General features: G+C 53.8%; 2 protein-coding genes across 2 annotated transcripts; both read left to right on the forward strand.

Annotated features, from left to right (window-relative positions):
* Positions 1 to 1,524: 1,524 nt before the first annotated feature.
* LOC134527047 (olfactory receptor 14J1-like) lies at positions 1,525 to 4,648 on the forward strand (the record flags this gene model as incomplete). The annotated part of the gene is made up of 2 exons (XM_063359392.1): positions 1,525 to 1,986; positions 4,574 to 4,648. Coding segments are annotated over 2 exons (537 nt in total), but the record flags the coding sequence as incomplete, so codon positions are not given.
* Positions 4,649 to 13,481: 8,833 nt separating this feature from the next.
* Positions 13,482 to 14,431, forward strand: LOC134527048 (olfactory receptor 14J1-like; the record flags this gene model as incomplete). The annotated part of the gene is made up of 2 exons (XM_063359393.1): positions 13,482 to 13,943; positions 14,426 to 14,431. Coding segments are annotated over 2 exons (468 nt in total), but the record flags the coding sequence as incomplete, so codon positions are not given.
* Between the last annotated feature and the right edge of the window lie 1,311 nt (positions 14,432 to 15,742).

The following is a 15,742-nucleotide window of genomic DNA, read 5'->3' on the forward strand; positions in this document are numbered from 1 at the left end:
TACCAATCACTGCCTAACACTAACTGAAACGTTAAGAAGCTCTCAGGGGATGACCATGTTTCTCCATTTACCACTCATGCATCCTAAAGACACCAGTTGAGGAAGCATATCTCGGGAAGAGGAGGACCTCCCAGAGGCACCTCTCTGCTCTTTGAGGTCCAAGTGCTTGTCAAAGGCCCCAGGAGGAGTTCATCTGGTGCCCACATTTATATTGCAGATGGTTGGTCTGCAATGGACAGGGAATGAGACAGAGATGCGACCAGGAATGACATGGAAGGGGAGATTCAGTGCACTGGGTGTGGCTGGGGTGGAGATAATCCCCATGGATAAAGCCTTGAGCAATGTGCATGGCTGAGCAGAGACCTGCTGGTCAAACTAAAGGGCAAGAAGGAAATGCACAGGCAGTGGAAGCAGGGACAGGTATCCTGGGAAGAGCGTAGGGATGGGGTCAGGAAGGCCAAGGCGCAGCTCAAGATGAACTTGGCAAGGGAGGCAAGGAATAAGAAGGGCTTCTATAGATACGTCAGCCAGAAAAGGAAGGTCCAAGAAAGCGTACCCCTCCTGATGAGCAAGACTGGCAAACTGGTAACAATGGTCGAGGAGAAGGCTGAGGTACTCAACAACAGTTTTGCCTCAGTCTTCCCTGCCAACCTCTCTTCCCACACCTCTCGAGTGGGGGGACCTCAAGGTAGGGACTTGAGGGGCCAAGTCCCCCCCACTGTGGCAAAGGATCAGGTTTGTGACCACCTGAGGAACCTGAGCATGCAGGAGTCTATGGGGGCTGACAAGATGCATCCCAGAGTCCTGAGGGAACTGGCTGATGGAGTTGCCAAGCCACTCTCCATGATATCTGAAAAGCCATGGCAGTCAGGTGAAGTCCCCAGGGACTGGAAAAAGGCAAACATTGCACCCATTTTTAAAAAGGGTAGAAAGGAGGACCTGTACTTGGGGAGCTGTGGTGTTTGCAATCACAGCAATGGAGCTGTGATGCTTGCACAAGAGACTGCAACTCCTACAGCGTTACAACGGGAAACCAGTGGGTCTGTGAGGAACCTGAAAAAGTGCCTTTACCCATTCCTTTCTCTACAGAAAGCATCATCATTTCTGTGATCTCGGCATCTATCTCACCTACTTCTTAGGACTTTCTGACATAGGGAAACAGCAGCTCCATCACCCAGTTCCTCCTCCTGGCATTCGCAGACACACGGGAGCTGCAGCTCTTGCACTTCGGGCATCTACCTGGCTGCCCTCCTGGCCAACGGCCTCATCATCACCACCATCGCCTGTGACCACCGCCTCCACACCCCCATGTACTTCTTCCTCCTCAGCCTCGCCTTTCTTGACCTGGGCTCCATCTCCACCACTGTCCCCAAAGCCATGGTGAATTCCCTGTGGAACACCAGGGCCATCTCCTACCCGAGGTGTGCTGCCCAGTTGTTTTTTTTTTTTCTCTTTTTGATGTCATTAGAATATTGTCTTCTCACTGTCATGGCCTATGACCGCTACGTTGCCATCTGCAAACCCCTGCACTACAGGACCCTCCTGGGCAGCAGAGCTTGTGTCCACATGGCAGCAGCTGCCTGGAGCAGTGGGTTTCTCAATGCTCTCCTGCACACGGCCAATACATTTTCCCTACCCCTCTGCCAGGGCAATGCCCTGGACCAGTTCTTCTGTGAAATCCCCCAGATCCTCAAGCTCTCCTGCTCACACTCCTACCTCAGGGAAGTTGGGCTTCTTGTGGTCAGTGCCTGTTTAGGCTTCGGGTGCTTTGTTTTCATCGTGCTGTCCTATGTGCAGATCTTCAGGGCCGTGCTGAGGATCCCCTCTGAGCAGGGACGGCACAAAGCCTTTTCCACGTGCCTCCCTCACCTGGCCGTGGTCTCCCTGTTTCTCAGCACTGTCATGTTTGCCTACCTGATGCCCCCCTCCATCTCCTCTGCAGTTCTAGACCTGGTGATGGCAGTTCTGTACTCGGTGGTTCCTCCAGCCGTGAACCCCCTCATCTACAGCATGAGGAACCAGGAGCTCAAGGATGCCCTGTGGAAACTGATGACCACATGATTTTCAGAAGCAATAAACAGTCATCTTCTGCAAATCTCTCATCATGTAACTCATTGCCGGCCAAGCCCATGTTGGCTTCGCAGGCAAAGTAATTGTACCATTGGGTATTAGTTTCTGGTTTGGGGTTTGGTTGTTTTGTTATGTTTTTTTTTTTCTTTGTTTTCTTTGTATAAAGTTTTCTACAAAGAAATATTGTCATTTGTGCTGTTTCTAATTATGCATCTTTCCAAATTTTGTGAGTCCCACAGTCTCTGTAAATGAGGCCCCGCGCTCTCTGTGTATTTTAAAAAAGAAAGAAAGCACCTTCCAGCGACTTGTTTGCTCAAGATCCTTCCTTTGAAGGCCTCTCTGGAGCTGCAGGGCATGCCTGTGTGCAGAGGTGGAGGGGAAAGAACAGGACAGAGGAGAGGGAAGAAGAGGAGGGAGAACCAGCCTTGGTCTTCTCACAGCTGCTCTCTTCCCATTTCCACATTCTCCATTCTGATCCCTTGCGCTGTTGGAAGGCCTGATTGCTCTGGCAGCTCTCTCCTACTGCTGTGGTGTGGCAGCGCTGTGACCACAGGCAGGGGCAGGGACGGGTCAGTTCTCTGACAGAGCTGGCCTCCCTAACAGCACCTCCATCACATCAGGGAATGTCCTCAGGGCAGTGCCTGAAGGCCTTCAGGCAAAAACACCTTTGGAAGGTCGTCTCCCAACGTTGCTGTCAAGAACATGCCCAGCAAAGTTCCCCACAAATGGCACCACCAGCGTAGAACTTAATTGTGTAAAGTGTGCAGGGGGGGACAAGCAGCAGGTCCCTCACCCAGCCAGGGCTCCTGGGAAAGACATGAAGGACCAGCAGAGCAGGTTCTTGTCAGGTCCTGTGTGTGCAGGACACCCCAGGGAAGCTGCCACAGGGCAATGGTCGCACACCCGGCTAGGAGCACACCCGGCTAGTACCAACCACAGCAATGAGCGTAAAGTGCATGTTGTGAGATTAACCTGAGTGAGCACAAAACTCATCAGCTATTCCTGGTGATGCCATAAAGTCCCTTGGTACAAACAGTGTCTGGAAGTCACTTCGCTTGGAGAGTAACGTCCCCTGGGAAACCCCCTGAATGCAGCACTGGGATGGGCTTCCTTGACCCCAGGTCCCTGTGTCCATTCCTCACGCCGTGGGGCATCTCAGAGAGGTGCCGAGCAGGGAGACACAGCGCGGGGCTGAGGTGCTGCCGGCCTCTGGGAGTGGCAACAGGAGGCCATGGAGTCTGCTGCAGGGCCTCTGCCCGTGCCAGGGAAGGACTCGTGTCTCTGAGCAGCCCTGCCAGCGCCCTGACAGTGCTGGGTGTGTCTCCAGGAACAGCCTGTGTGCTACCTCACCCTCCCCTCTCTTCATGGCCTGTCCCTTTGATGACACGGTGTGACAGAAGCACCTCTGTGGAGCATCTCCCCTGTGCAGTCCGAAAGGGTTCTGCAGGCGTGAGCGGCATTGCCCTCTAGAAGATGGCATTTCTCACCTCTCACAGAGCACAGAGCACGTCTAGGGAGTAGGAATGCAGTGAGAGGCACACACTCTCCATGTTTCACCTCTCTGAACGTCCTTCACTATTTTTTTAAGCACCTGACAGAGAAGCAAATGTCTTCAGAAATAGGTGGGCTGGGCTGTTTGCACCAATGCTGAAACTCTCCTGACGTGAAACCATTACATTCATCATGGACTTTGTTTTCATAACCTCTTTTTAGACCCATTCTTCCCCTTCCTGTTCATGCTGGAATCCTGTGCGTGCATCAGAGCTGCACTTGGGGGCAGCTCTCCTGCCCAGCATGGGCAGGCAGAAGGCCTTCTCCACCGGCTCCTCTCCCCTCCCTGGAGCCACTCCTTTCTAAGGCACCCCCACCACTCTCAGTGGGATGCCCAGAACAGCCCTCCTGAGAGAGTTTAACAAAGCCCTGTTTCAACACGCACCTCACCCCTGCTCGATCCTCTCATCTACAGCCTGAGGAGAAGGAAGGATGGGGGTTGGGAGGAACTGACAGAAACAGCTGAGGAAAGCTGTCGGCTGCCGAGAGATCCCGTTGGAGTCGTGGGCTTGTAGGAAGAAATCACTCTTCTGAAGTGTCCCTGAGGGCCTGGACAAGTTAAGTATTGTGTCCTGGGCACTCCTTGGAAAGTGACGCCTCTGGAAGTTTTCCACAGTGAGAAGACTTTTGGTGTCAGGGAGATGGGGAAGGCTGGCCACTGTCATTGTGACATCTCTCTCCAACACCTTGGAAAGGCCAGAGCCGTCAGAGAGGTTCCTGGGGCCTTGGAAAATGCGGACATGAACCCAGTGTTCCAAAAGGGCAGGAAGGAGGATTGGGACAATGAGAGACTGGCCAGCCTCACCAGGGAAGGGGATATGACAAGTCCTCCTGCAGCCATCTGCAGGCGTTTGAAGGACAAGAAAGGGATGGCAGAAGACATGTGGGAGGGAAAAGAAGGGGATGTTGTGTACCCGGACTTTAGCAAGGCCTTTGACATGGTCTCCTGTAGTCTCCGTATAGCCAGGTTGTTGACAGCCGGGCTGAAGAAGTGGACGATGTGCTTGCTGGAAAGCTGTCTGAGTAATGACAGAGGGACATCATCTGTGGTACAAAGTCCTTCTGGAACCCACTTACTAGTGGCATCCATCAAAGACCAGCCCTTGACAACTACTATGGAACATTATTATCTCTCCGTATGATGGCAGACAATGCACTTTCACCTCCTTTGTAGATGATGCCAAGCTGGGGGAGCCCTTGAGGAATCCCACCCTGTTAGCACTGTTGGTGGCAGGAGAGTTGGGAAGGATGACTGTGGTGGGTTACACATGGCAGGGCACGGAGGGTCGGAAGGGAGAAGCGCAGAGGGATGGCACCTTTGGGGAGGAGCGCACAGGAGAGGTGACCCAAAGCTGACTAACAGAGTACTCCATCCCACCTGCACCTTGCTCAGTATAAAAGCTGAGGGATCACAGGGCTCAGGCTCTTTTTTCAATGTCAGATGCCAGCCGGAGGAGCGGTGCTAGAGGAGGCTGGGAAGCAAAAGCGTGGTTGTGATGTGACAATTCAGGGCAGCACTTGACCAGGGGCTGGTCCCAGGCACATGGCGCTGGAGCCCCGGTGGTCCTGCTGTGGCCGGGACATTAATGGCCCCTGCGAGCAGGGCAGGGGCAGGGGCAGAAGGAGATGTCCTGAGCCGGAGAGGGAAAAAACTAAATGGCCCAAGTGGGGCAGGAGCAAAGCGAGTCACCCCGATTTCAGCAGAGGCACAAAGCCACCTTGAGCGGGGCAGGAGTAAATCCAGGCACCTGGTGTAGGGCAGGGGCAAATGGAGCCTCCCCAGGCAAGAGAGGGGAAAAACCAGCTGTCCTGAGGGGGACACGATGAAAAGAAGCCACCCAAGCAAGGCTGAGGCCACACTGGATGCCCCAAGGGAAGGATATAAAGAAGAAAGCCTCCCCAAGTGGAGCAGGAGGAAAACTCCCTGTCCTGAGCTGAGCAGGAGGAACTCAGTGCCCCGAGCAAGAGTGGGGAAAACTGGAGGACGCAGGCGGTGCAGGGGCCCAACTGGTGAGCTCAAGGAGGGCAGGAATAGCAACCAGCTGCCTTCTTGGGGCAGAGGCAACACTCATTGCCCTCCAGGCAGGTCGTGGGGTTAAACCAGATGCTAAAAAGCCACCCACAAATGTTTTTTGGAGCTGCAGGGTGGGAGAGCAGCTGGGTGGGGGCCTGGCAGCCACCCAAGGTGCACCCAGTGCAGTTGCTCAAGGTGGTTCTTTTGTAGCGCTCCTTCAGTCAGCCTGTGGCTGGATCCTGTGGGGTAGATAAAATCACAGAATCGGGGAATGATAGGGGTTGTAAGGGACCTCTGGAAATCATCTAGTCCACCTCCCCTGCCAGAGCAGGTTGAGCTAGAGCAGGTTGCACAGGAATGCGTCCAGGTGGGGTTTGAATATCTCCAGATACAGAGGCTACAGCACCTCTCTGGGCAGCCTGTCCCCGTGCTCTGCCACCCTTGAAGTCAAGACGTTCTGAACCTGTCAGACACCAGGTGCTTTGCTGCAGGAGTCTCACAGACACAGTCCTGTGCCTGGGAAGAGTGGAAAAGAAGTCCTCAGCCCCCCGACTGTGCCAGCCAAAGCTGTGAAGGGGCTCGCTGACAGCCCTGGGCAGGTTTTTATGCCTGGGGCTGGTGCGGCTCCAGGCAGAGGCGGGAGCTCTGTGGGCAGATGAGCAGCCCTTGGCCAGCAGTGCCTGGGGCAGCCCAACAGCTGCCGGCTGGTGGCTGCAGGAGGTGCCCCAGCTGTGGTGGCTGAGGGGCCGCAGTGCGTCCCCGTGCATCTGGGGGTGGCCCCTGTCACAAAGGGGCAGTGATGTGACACCCACCCACTGCTTGTGAGCTCACCTGGCCAGGGCTTGGCATCCTCAAGAGCGCGCCAGCCAAAGCTCCTTGGGCTGAGCTGGCCTTGGGACAACTCGGCTGCTTCCTTTGCCACTTGCTTGGCTGCTTTTTCCCAACCATTCATCGTTTACTGCCCACTTCTCCTCACATCCCATCCTCTTCCAAAGGTAACGATGATTTGACCTACAGGACAGATCATACAGGAGGTAGATGTGGGATCAAAGTAGCATCAGGTCTATACCTTCGGAGCTTTAGGATGAGCTGATACAGCTTTATAGGCTGGCCAGATACGCACTGTGCGTAGAGTTCCTATTTGCTAATTGTTATTTCTTCAACACATCCCAGGGTGGGTAAGTAGGGGTGGCAGTGTACTCTGAGGCTTTGGGCTCCATCTGGAATGAGAAGAAGCCCATCCTGACGGATGCGGTAGGAAGAGAGACAGAAAAGGAGCACAGCAAAGGCAGCTGTTAAGGCAGCAGCTGAAAGCCGGTCCCTCCTGTGTCCAAGGGCACAAAGTGTGGGCTGGAGAACCAGAAGGCTCTGCTGCTAATGGCAGCCAGAGGGAAGCAGCAGGTCCTCTTCAGAGAAGGTGACACCCAGCGCAGTCTTCCCAAAGGGCCTTGGTAACTGCTGTCAGTTGGATTCCTGCGACAGGGACAGCAGGGCCATCAGCTGCAGCTCTGCAGCGGTTGGAACTACCACTGAAACGGTGCTGGTGGCGGATGCTGTTCTCTGGGTTTAGTTTGGGATTTTTTGTAATTAATTTTGTTGAGGTGCAGCTATTTCTTTGCACTCAGGTGTCAGGATTAGCACTGATCTTCTCTTTCTGGAGCATGTCCTGGCATCCTTCGTCATCCAGAGCTTTCCCTGCTGTTCCTGAAGAGGAGCGATGGCCTCAATGGGGCCACCCATCGTTCCTGTGAGTGACGACTTCACCATCAGGCTTGGACTTTGTGAATCCCCAAAGGCAAGGGACGTGGCTGGTGCTCCGTCCCTGAATGTTGATGTACCGGCAATCGAGAGGGAATTCTGGGGTGAGTCAGTCATGACTTATGAGCCAGTTTTGACATCTCATGTCATGACTTCTCATCATGATGAGACAGGAGGGATGCCCCCATCCATCCCCCAAGTCCGTTCAGCACCCAAGCACATCATCAAGGCCTTTCAGCCTTCAGTTCCCTGAGTGTGTTCTGCACTCCAGTTTGGGAAGAAAAGGCCTATTTTCACCCATGGCAATCAGGAAATTCCCTTTTATTGCAGAGATACCACAAAGGAGGCCAGCATTACCATGGTTCCATCCCATCTCCTGAGTGTTCCATCCCATCTCCCATGCTCAGTGTAAAAGCTGAGGGATCAAAAGGTCGGCTCTTTTCTTTAATGGCTCTCTTTGTTCAGTGACTGATGCCTGAGGAGGACCCTGTTTTTCTGCCTTTGATCCTGATCTGTGCGTTCCTGAATCTATATCCGATATCCAGTTCCTATCTGGTGCTGAGTCCAGTCCTTGACTTCCCCAGTGCCTGCCATTGACATCTCCTGGGGAGCTTGAAACAGTTTGGTATACATTGTATCTATTTCATTATTTCCTTTATATTTAATTATTAATATTTCATTGATGTAACTACTTTAATGAACTATTACTTTTTTATTACAGTAACCATTTTTTTCTAAACACATAAATCTTTTCTCTCTTTTCTGTGTCTCCTTGGAGTGAGAGGTGGGGGAGAGCATCTGTCATCTCACCATTGGCCAATCTGCCCCAAACCACGACAGCCCTCCTGTCCAGCTGGTTTTTACCCATCTATTTATCCATCCATGCAGCCCATAGTGTGCTGACATTGAACATTGTGGGGGATGATGCTGAAAGCCTTGCTGACTTCCAGGTAGAAGACAATCATTGCTCTTCCTTACCCAGAAATCCTCTCCTTTCTTCAGAAAACGTAAAAAGGATGGCCAGGAAGAAGCTACCTTGGGTAAATCCAGGGTAAATCACCTTCTCTTTCAGACACCCAGAAAGGGGATCCGAGTGGGCGTGCTCGGGCACACAGCCTTCTGTTACCCTGCTCATCCTTTGGGCCTTTTTGCAAGGTGCATGCAATGTTTGGGTTCTTACAGTAATCAGGGAGTTCCCTCAGACTCCGTGACCTTTCAAAGATGATGGAGAAGGGCCTCACGGTGACACCGTCCTGCTCGCTCAGGTCCTTGGGAGCCTGCCCCTCCAGCCCCATAGGCTGGTAAGGACTATGTTTGCCCAAGTGACACCTGAATTGATCCGCATTCACTGCTGGTTATTTTCTTCCAGACTCCTGCCTTGAGGAGCAAAGGGCTGAGAGACCTTGCTGGGGAAGACTAAGGCAAGGGGGATACAGTATCTCATATTTCTCTACACCTGTTCTTACTAAATTCTGCAGTGGCCACAGATAATCTTTGGTTTTTTTCTTGAATTCTTCTGGAAGTACTAAGAGATCCTCTTGATGTCCTCGAAGCTCTTGCAAGGGTCAACACTAGGGAAGCTTTGGCTCCTCTAAAGCCATCCCTATTTCTAAATTCCTGCTTCAGTCCTTGCATCCACGTTCCTTCCTTAGCCAAGCTGCTTTCCTGAAATGTCTGGTTGTTTTCCGGCTTATGGATGTCGACAGTTCTTATGCTTGGAAGATGCTTCTCTGAAAGACCAACTGTACTGAGCTCTGCTGCCTTTGAATACTGCTGCCCATGGGCCTACCACTGAAAGTCCCCTGAAGAGGCTAAAATCTTCTCCCAGTATTTCATGGTCCCTACAGCCAAAGCTGACACTGGTTTTCGCATCCCTGATCAGCGCTTCGTCTTTTGCAAGGACTGGATTGGAGTGAGCATCACCTTTGTTGGTCTGCGCCTGTGCAAAGAAGTTGTCCAAAGAGAGCCCAACACCAGCTGGACAGTATGCATCCTGCCATGCTCACCTGCCAGTGAGGGTCATTAAAGTCTCCAATAGCACTTGGGGTCATGGATCTGAGGACTTCCATGGCTTGCTTAAGCAAACCTTTCTCCACTTCCTTGCCCTGATTGCAGGTGCTTTGTCTCCCACGAGGGTGTCACACTAACAGGCCTCTCCTCTCACCCTCACTCACAAGGGCTCACGCAACCTGTTGCACATCCCATAGAGGAGCTCCACACATAGAACAAGCTCCTGCACATGGAGGGCATCTCCCTCCTCATCTTCCTGGCCCGTCTCTCCTGAAAAGCCCCTATGCACCAGGGCAGCACCACTGTGCGCTGTCCCACCACCCCTTGCCACTTATTCCACCAACGTACAAACTCTAGGATGGCACATGGGACTCCAGCTCCTCCTGTCTGTGCCCCAGGCTGAGGGCACTGGTGCACATTTGGTCTGCAGCACCTGAGCTGGAGCACTGGGGCCAAGCTTGGACTTGTCCCAGGCAAACCCAGTACCAAGTGCCCAAGACCCCACACCTGCTAATGCTGTGCTCGAGACCAGAGACATACTGGATGCGACGGCAGGCGGCAATGTGAAGGCACTAAACGAGGAAACGCTGCTCCCTACAACACCAGAAAAGCCAGGCTGGGCTCTGTAGCCCTGGAAGAAGCGGGCTTTGTTGTCTGTAGTGTTGCTGAACACCTGTGCTGGAGGTGAAGCTGATCTCCAGGATGACAAGGTGCTGCTCAAAATGTCCTTGCGTGTGGATAAGCTGTGATCCGGGAACACTGTGAAAATCACTCACCTGTGTCGACTGTATCATCAAGGGCCTCAGGAAAGGATTGTTGAAAGAACTGGGAGAGTTTGGGAGCGGCCAAATCATTTGAGACCCCAGTGTGATAGGCTTCCTGTTCACGACCTGCTCTGCATCAGCTGAATGGAGATGGGTGAGACCGTGCCTCACTGCAGTGGTGGGTTTCAGTCACTGATCACGGAAACTGAACGTGCCTGAGATGCCACATAGGCTTGCACAAAGGAACCAAATCGGCCTGCAGTGCCCTCTGAGGTGTCCCTCAGGCATCTGCTCTGAACACCAATGGCTTTCCCATAGGTCCTGTGCGGTCCCTGCCAGCCTGTGCTGGAGAGCGCTGGCATCTCACTTAGCACCACAGGCCTGTGTTTGGCCATTGAGAAGCTTCCTGAATTGGGTTAAGCCATGTAGGGATGTCCGTGAAACAGCTGCCATTACAGTCAGTGGAGAGCTAGGAACTACAGCTGATGGAGAAGAGAAAGAGAGGGACTTAGGTCCATTTGCTCAGCTGATGACCTCTGTAGGCTGCTGTAGATATAAGGAAAAGGAAAGGTTTTAGTTGTCTTAAATGTAAACACCTGCTGTCATTTCCATCTGCCAAAGGAATTCCTCACAAGGCTCCAGGATGGTGCCCCCCGATGCTGCCTTGTCTCTCAGCATTGCTGCATTAGAGCTTGCAGTCACCTGCAAATGTCTTGGACCAGCTCTGGTGTCACCTCCAATGTCACCAGGTGTTTCCACCTGAACAACACCCTCAATCTCCATGAAGTAGCCTGAGAGCTGAGACAAGGAGCTCCCATACAGCTGCCTGTATTTGTGCACACCTGAACTGAGGCAAGAAGAATCCCACCTCCTGTGGGTTTGTGGAAGGAACAAGAGGGAGTCCTCTCCTAGCCCAGGACTTCAAACCCAGGATGAGATGCCTCAAATGATCCAGCTGCATCACTGCGCTCACCAGGGGTAAAGAGCTGTCTGGGTGTCCTGTCTAATGGTGAGACAAGGAAAGGCTATTCTCATGCCTAACTCTGTCTCTGGTAATAGAAACGACACAGCTGGAAAGAAGTGTCTCTGCCCAGCTGAGGAAGGGAACCTCAGTGCTGACTTCAGCCTGTTTCCCAGCAGGTTCTCCCGAAGCCCCAGGGACACCTGAAGGGAGGCCAAAGTGGGCAGAGCAAGGGCTGCCTTGGGCTGCTCCTCTGCTGCTGAGCTGGGCTGGGCTCCTGGGACAGAGGGAGCTCATGGCAAGCGGGCAGCACTCCTTCCACAGCACTGCAGAGAGACAGCTCTGCCCAAAGCGCAGCAGGGCTGAGGGCACTGCCTGCAGGTGCCAAGGGCAGAGGAGCAAGGCAGAGATGTTAAAGGCACTCTAGGAGCGGGGGCATAGCTGAGCTCTCACTGCGGGAGGAATCTTCACAGCCCTCTATATGGTAAGTCTCTGGCTGCAGGGCACTGAGTTTGGTGTTCTTTGGAGGACATCCTAGACCTGGTTCATCCCGCAGCCTGCAGGACCTGGCAGGAGGATTCTCAGAGATTCCCAAGTAGAGGAGGAGGACGTGCTCTGGAGCAGGGCTTCCCTGCTGCACTTCAGCAGGTCGGGGCACGGTGGTTTCCTTGTCTTTGGGATGACTGCAGGGGTACCAACCTGGGTGTGCAGCCAGAGGAGCCCAGGGCTGTCCTTCCGCAGACGGTCCCTGCACCCCGGGGGATCACTGCCAGGGCATTTCCAAGGAAACTTTTCAAGAGGCTGGTCAAAGTGGGGATTACCTGAAAGGGAAGGAGTCTGTGCTTTGAGATGAGTCACCTTGTTTGGCTGGGTGGACAGTGGGAGATGGGACTTCATTTTTCCACTCTTGCGAAGGCACGGGGTTGCCCGCTCCCTTTGAGTTCTCTGAGCGGCTTCTTTGCCCCTGTGTGGGCAGAGATGCCCTGGAGCAGTTCCCTGCTGCCAGGAGGTGTTTGCAGGGCAGAGCTGAGCACATCGCAGGTGGGATGGAGTTCTCTTTCTGTGAGCACTGCAAAGGAGGAGACCTGGGCACAGAGAAGTGGTTCCCAGCAGAGACAGCTCCAGGCAGCAGAAACCTTGTCAGAGAGGGAGAGGGAGGAGATCCCAGAAACGTGAGGGGAGGGGGGATTCGGGCACCCCCCTGCCATCCGCTGCAGTGCAAGCACCTTTCCTGCAGCAGCTCCCAGGTCTCCTCTCCCACACAGTGCAGCCCCCCACTCTCAGCGTCACAAACACTCGGCCATCACTTTCCTTCCCAACAGCTCAACCAACACAGAGGGAGATGCCACGGGATGGCTGTAGGTCGGCAGCTGCAATGAGGCCTCTGTGTCCCTGGCTGGGAGGGGAGAGATGAGATTCCTCTGCTCTCAGCAGTGTCCTGGTCTTCTGGGGGGAACACCTGGGTGTTACTGTCCTCCAGCTCAAAAAGGTGCCTGCCCAGGGCAGCTGGGAGCAGGGCTGAGGGACAGGTCAGCTCTCCACACTCTTCACTGAGGGACAGTCCCTTTGCCTGCCAGCACCCACAGGATTTCACTTGGAGTGCAGCAGGAATGCTCCAAAACTCCTCAGCTCTTGTGTGACAACTGGAACAAAGTCCACAAAGCAAATTCCCCTCAACTTTGCTCTGCCGTCGGGTGAATTAGGAGTGACAATGCTGAAAAGCTCTTCGATATCAAAAGTGGATGTAGGCTAAGATCACCCCGTCTTCCTATCGACCAATTGCTGTAGGCAGGACTGAATCCTGCAGAGCCCCCTGCTCCCAGCGGCACCCTCAGCCAGCACCAACCACAGCTCATGAAAGGGACCTGCCAAAGGTCTGCTTGAAAGGGGAGAGGAACTTTCAGAAGTTTTTCTGAGAAACTGAATAGACTTTGGTCTCTTCTTTGAACAGGTCCCCATGTCCAGAGGACAAATATCCAATGGCAGCTCCATCACCCAGTTCCTCCTCCTGGCATTCGCAGACACACGGGAGCTGCAGCTCTTGCACTTCGGGCTCTTCCTGGGCATCTACCTGGCTGCCCTCCTGGCCAATGGCCTCATCATCACCGCCATCGCCTGTGACCACCGCCTCCACACCCCCATGTACTTCTTCCTCCTCAATCTTTCCCTCCTTGACCTGGGCTTCATCTCCACCACTCTTCCCAAAGCCATGGCCAATTCCCTCTGGGACACCAGGGACATCTCCTATGCAGGATGTGTTGCCCAGGTCTTTCTGTTTGTCTTTTTCATTTCAGCAGAGTATTTTCTTCTCACTGTCATGGCCTATGACCGCTACGTTGCCATCTGCAAACCCCTGCACTACGGGACCCTCCTGGGCAGCAGAGCTTGTGTCCACATGGCAGCAGCTGCCTGGGGCAGTGGGTTTCTCAATGCTCTCCTGCACACGGCCAATACATTTTCCCTACCCCTCTGCCAGGGCAATGCCCTGGACCAGTTCTTCTGTGAAATCCCCCAGATCCTCAAGCTCTCCTGCACAGACTACTACTTCAGGGAAGCTGGGCTTCTTATGGTTAGTGTCTGTTTAGGCTTTGGATGTTTTATTTTCATTGTGCTGTCCTATGTGCAGACCTTCAGGGCTGTGCTGAGGATCCCCTCTGAGCAGGGACGGCACAAAGCCTTTTCCACGTGCCTCCCTCATCTGTCTGTCATCTCCCTGTTTCTCAGCAGTGTCATGTTTGCCTACCTGAAGCCCCCCTCCATCTCCTCCCCTGCTCTAGACCTGGTGGTGGCAGTCCTGTACTCAGTGGTGCCTCCAGTAGTGAACCCCCTCATCTACAGCATGAGGAACCAGGAGCTCAAGGATGCCCTATGGAAACTGGCTTAATGGACGTTGTTTCACCATTAATAAATTGTCTCCCCTTCTCCGCATGTTTTCTAGACTTTCTCTTAGGCAATAAGCCTGCTTTTTTCTCTTGCAGTCATCCTGCTTCTGTATAATTTTCTGGGCTTGTACCACTTGTCTTGAGGTTTGTTCCAGTTGTGTCTGACCCTTGCACAACACTGTGTCAAAGGTGACCTGTCTAATAGCAGCTCTTCAAGAAAAAGGCATCTCCCAGGTGCAGTGCCTGGATGCTAGGTGCTTCCTCCAAAGGTGCTGCCAATAAAATGTCCAACGAACTGGTCTTTCAAAGAGTCTCTTCTCCCTGTGTTCTCCCTGTGTTTGGGGTTAAGCTCACTGTACTATTGGGTTCCGTGGACCAAATGTTCTGGTTTGAAAGGCTCTCTTCTTGTCTCCAGTGGTAGTGGAGATGGTGCATGAGCTCCTGATTACCTCCTCAGGCTGCTTCACATGTGTCAGGACTTATGGCATACAGCAGACTCTATGGAAATGAATTTGGACGTGTGAGGAGAGGATGGGGACTCACCACGTGCCCTGAGCTGGGAGTGAATGAAGACACAGGAGATGAAACATCCACAGAGGTGAAGTCCCCCACAAGCAAAACACTAAACTGAGGTATGCACAAACAAGGACTCTGCAATGCCCAGAAAGTCAGTGTGGATCCGGTAGGCGTGGGAGAGGGAGGCTGGAGAGGTGTGGGAGCTTCCGGAGGACCCTCAGGGCCAAGGAATGTTGTGCTGTCCTGGGGAGCGGGGCTGATGTGAGCAGAGGAGGGGACAAATTCACTCAGGGTTGGGGGTCACCTCAAAAGGCTATCAGGAGAGGCAGAGTGACTAGCCTGTTTTCGTCATTGCCTTGAGGCCAGCACTAGCCTGGGGCTGATGGGGAGTCTGAGCTCCTTGTCTGCCCCCCAGGGGCTGTGTGCCCTTCAGAGGAGCTGGGGCTGTGGAGTGAGTGCCGAGAGCTCTGCAGCGACTGTGGTGGGCACTGCTGTGGGACCAGCCCAGACTGGGCAGCTGTGCTTGGCTGGGCAGAGGAGAGGGCAAGGGCTCTGGAGGCAGATGAGGAACAGCTGGGGTGGGCTGGTAAAAGCCTGGGAGAGGAAAATGTCAGTGTAGAGCTAAGTTGTGTGAGTGTGCAGGGTGTGGGCACTCCAGGTGTGGCCTCACCAGTGCCAAGGAGAGGGGAAGGTCACCTCCCTCCATCTGCCAGCAATGCTTTTCCTGCTGCAGCCCAGGAGGCTGTTGGCCTTTGTCATGGTGGTGCATTGCTGGCTCATGCTCAGCTGTTTGTCCTCCAGGACCCCAAGGTCCTTCTCTGCAGAGCCACTATCTAGCCAGTCAGCCCCCAGCATGATGCCCACAGTGTGGCTAGATCACAAGCTGTCCTCCCCCAGGGACTTTCTCAGCAGCAGCTTGTCCTTCTTGCAGATCAGCTCCACAGTGCTTCAGAGTAACCTGGGACAGCAAACCCCTCTCCTGCCAGGGCTGCACAGCCAAGGCCTGTTTCTCTCTGGCCCTGGGGACTGCAGCTTTTACTCTCGTTGTGGGAATCTCATCCATCGTTTTGTGTCCACCTGCCATCCACTCCAGCATGCCTCTGCATGCCAGCAGGAAGTGTGGCCTGTGGGGGACCCACACGGGAGCAGGCTGCGAGAGCACATGGCTGGCTCACGTTGAGCTTCTCATCCACCAGCACACCCAAGTCCCTCTCCT

This window comes from Chroicocephalus ridibundus, chromosome 25 (assembly GCF_963924245.1).
Source record: "Chroicocephalus ridibundus chromosome 25, bChrRid1.1, whole genome shotgun sequence".
Lineage (NCBI taxonomy): Eukaryota > Metazoa > Chordata > Aves > Charadriiformes > Laridae > Chroicocephalus > Chroicocephalus ridibundus.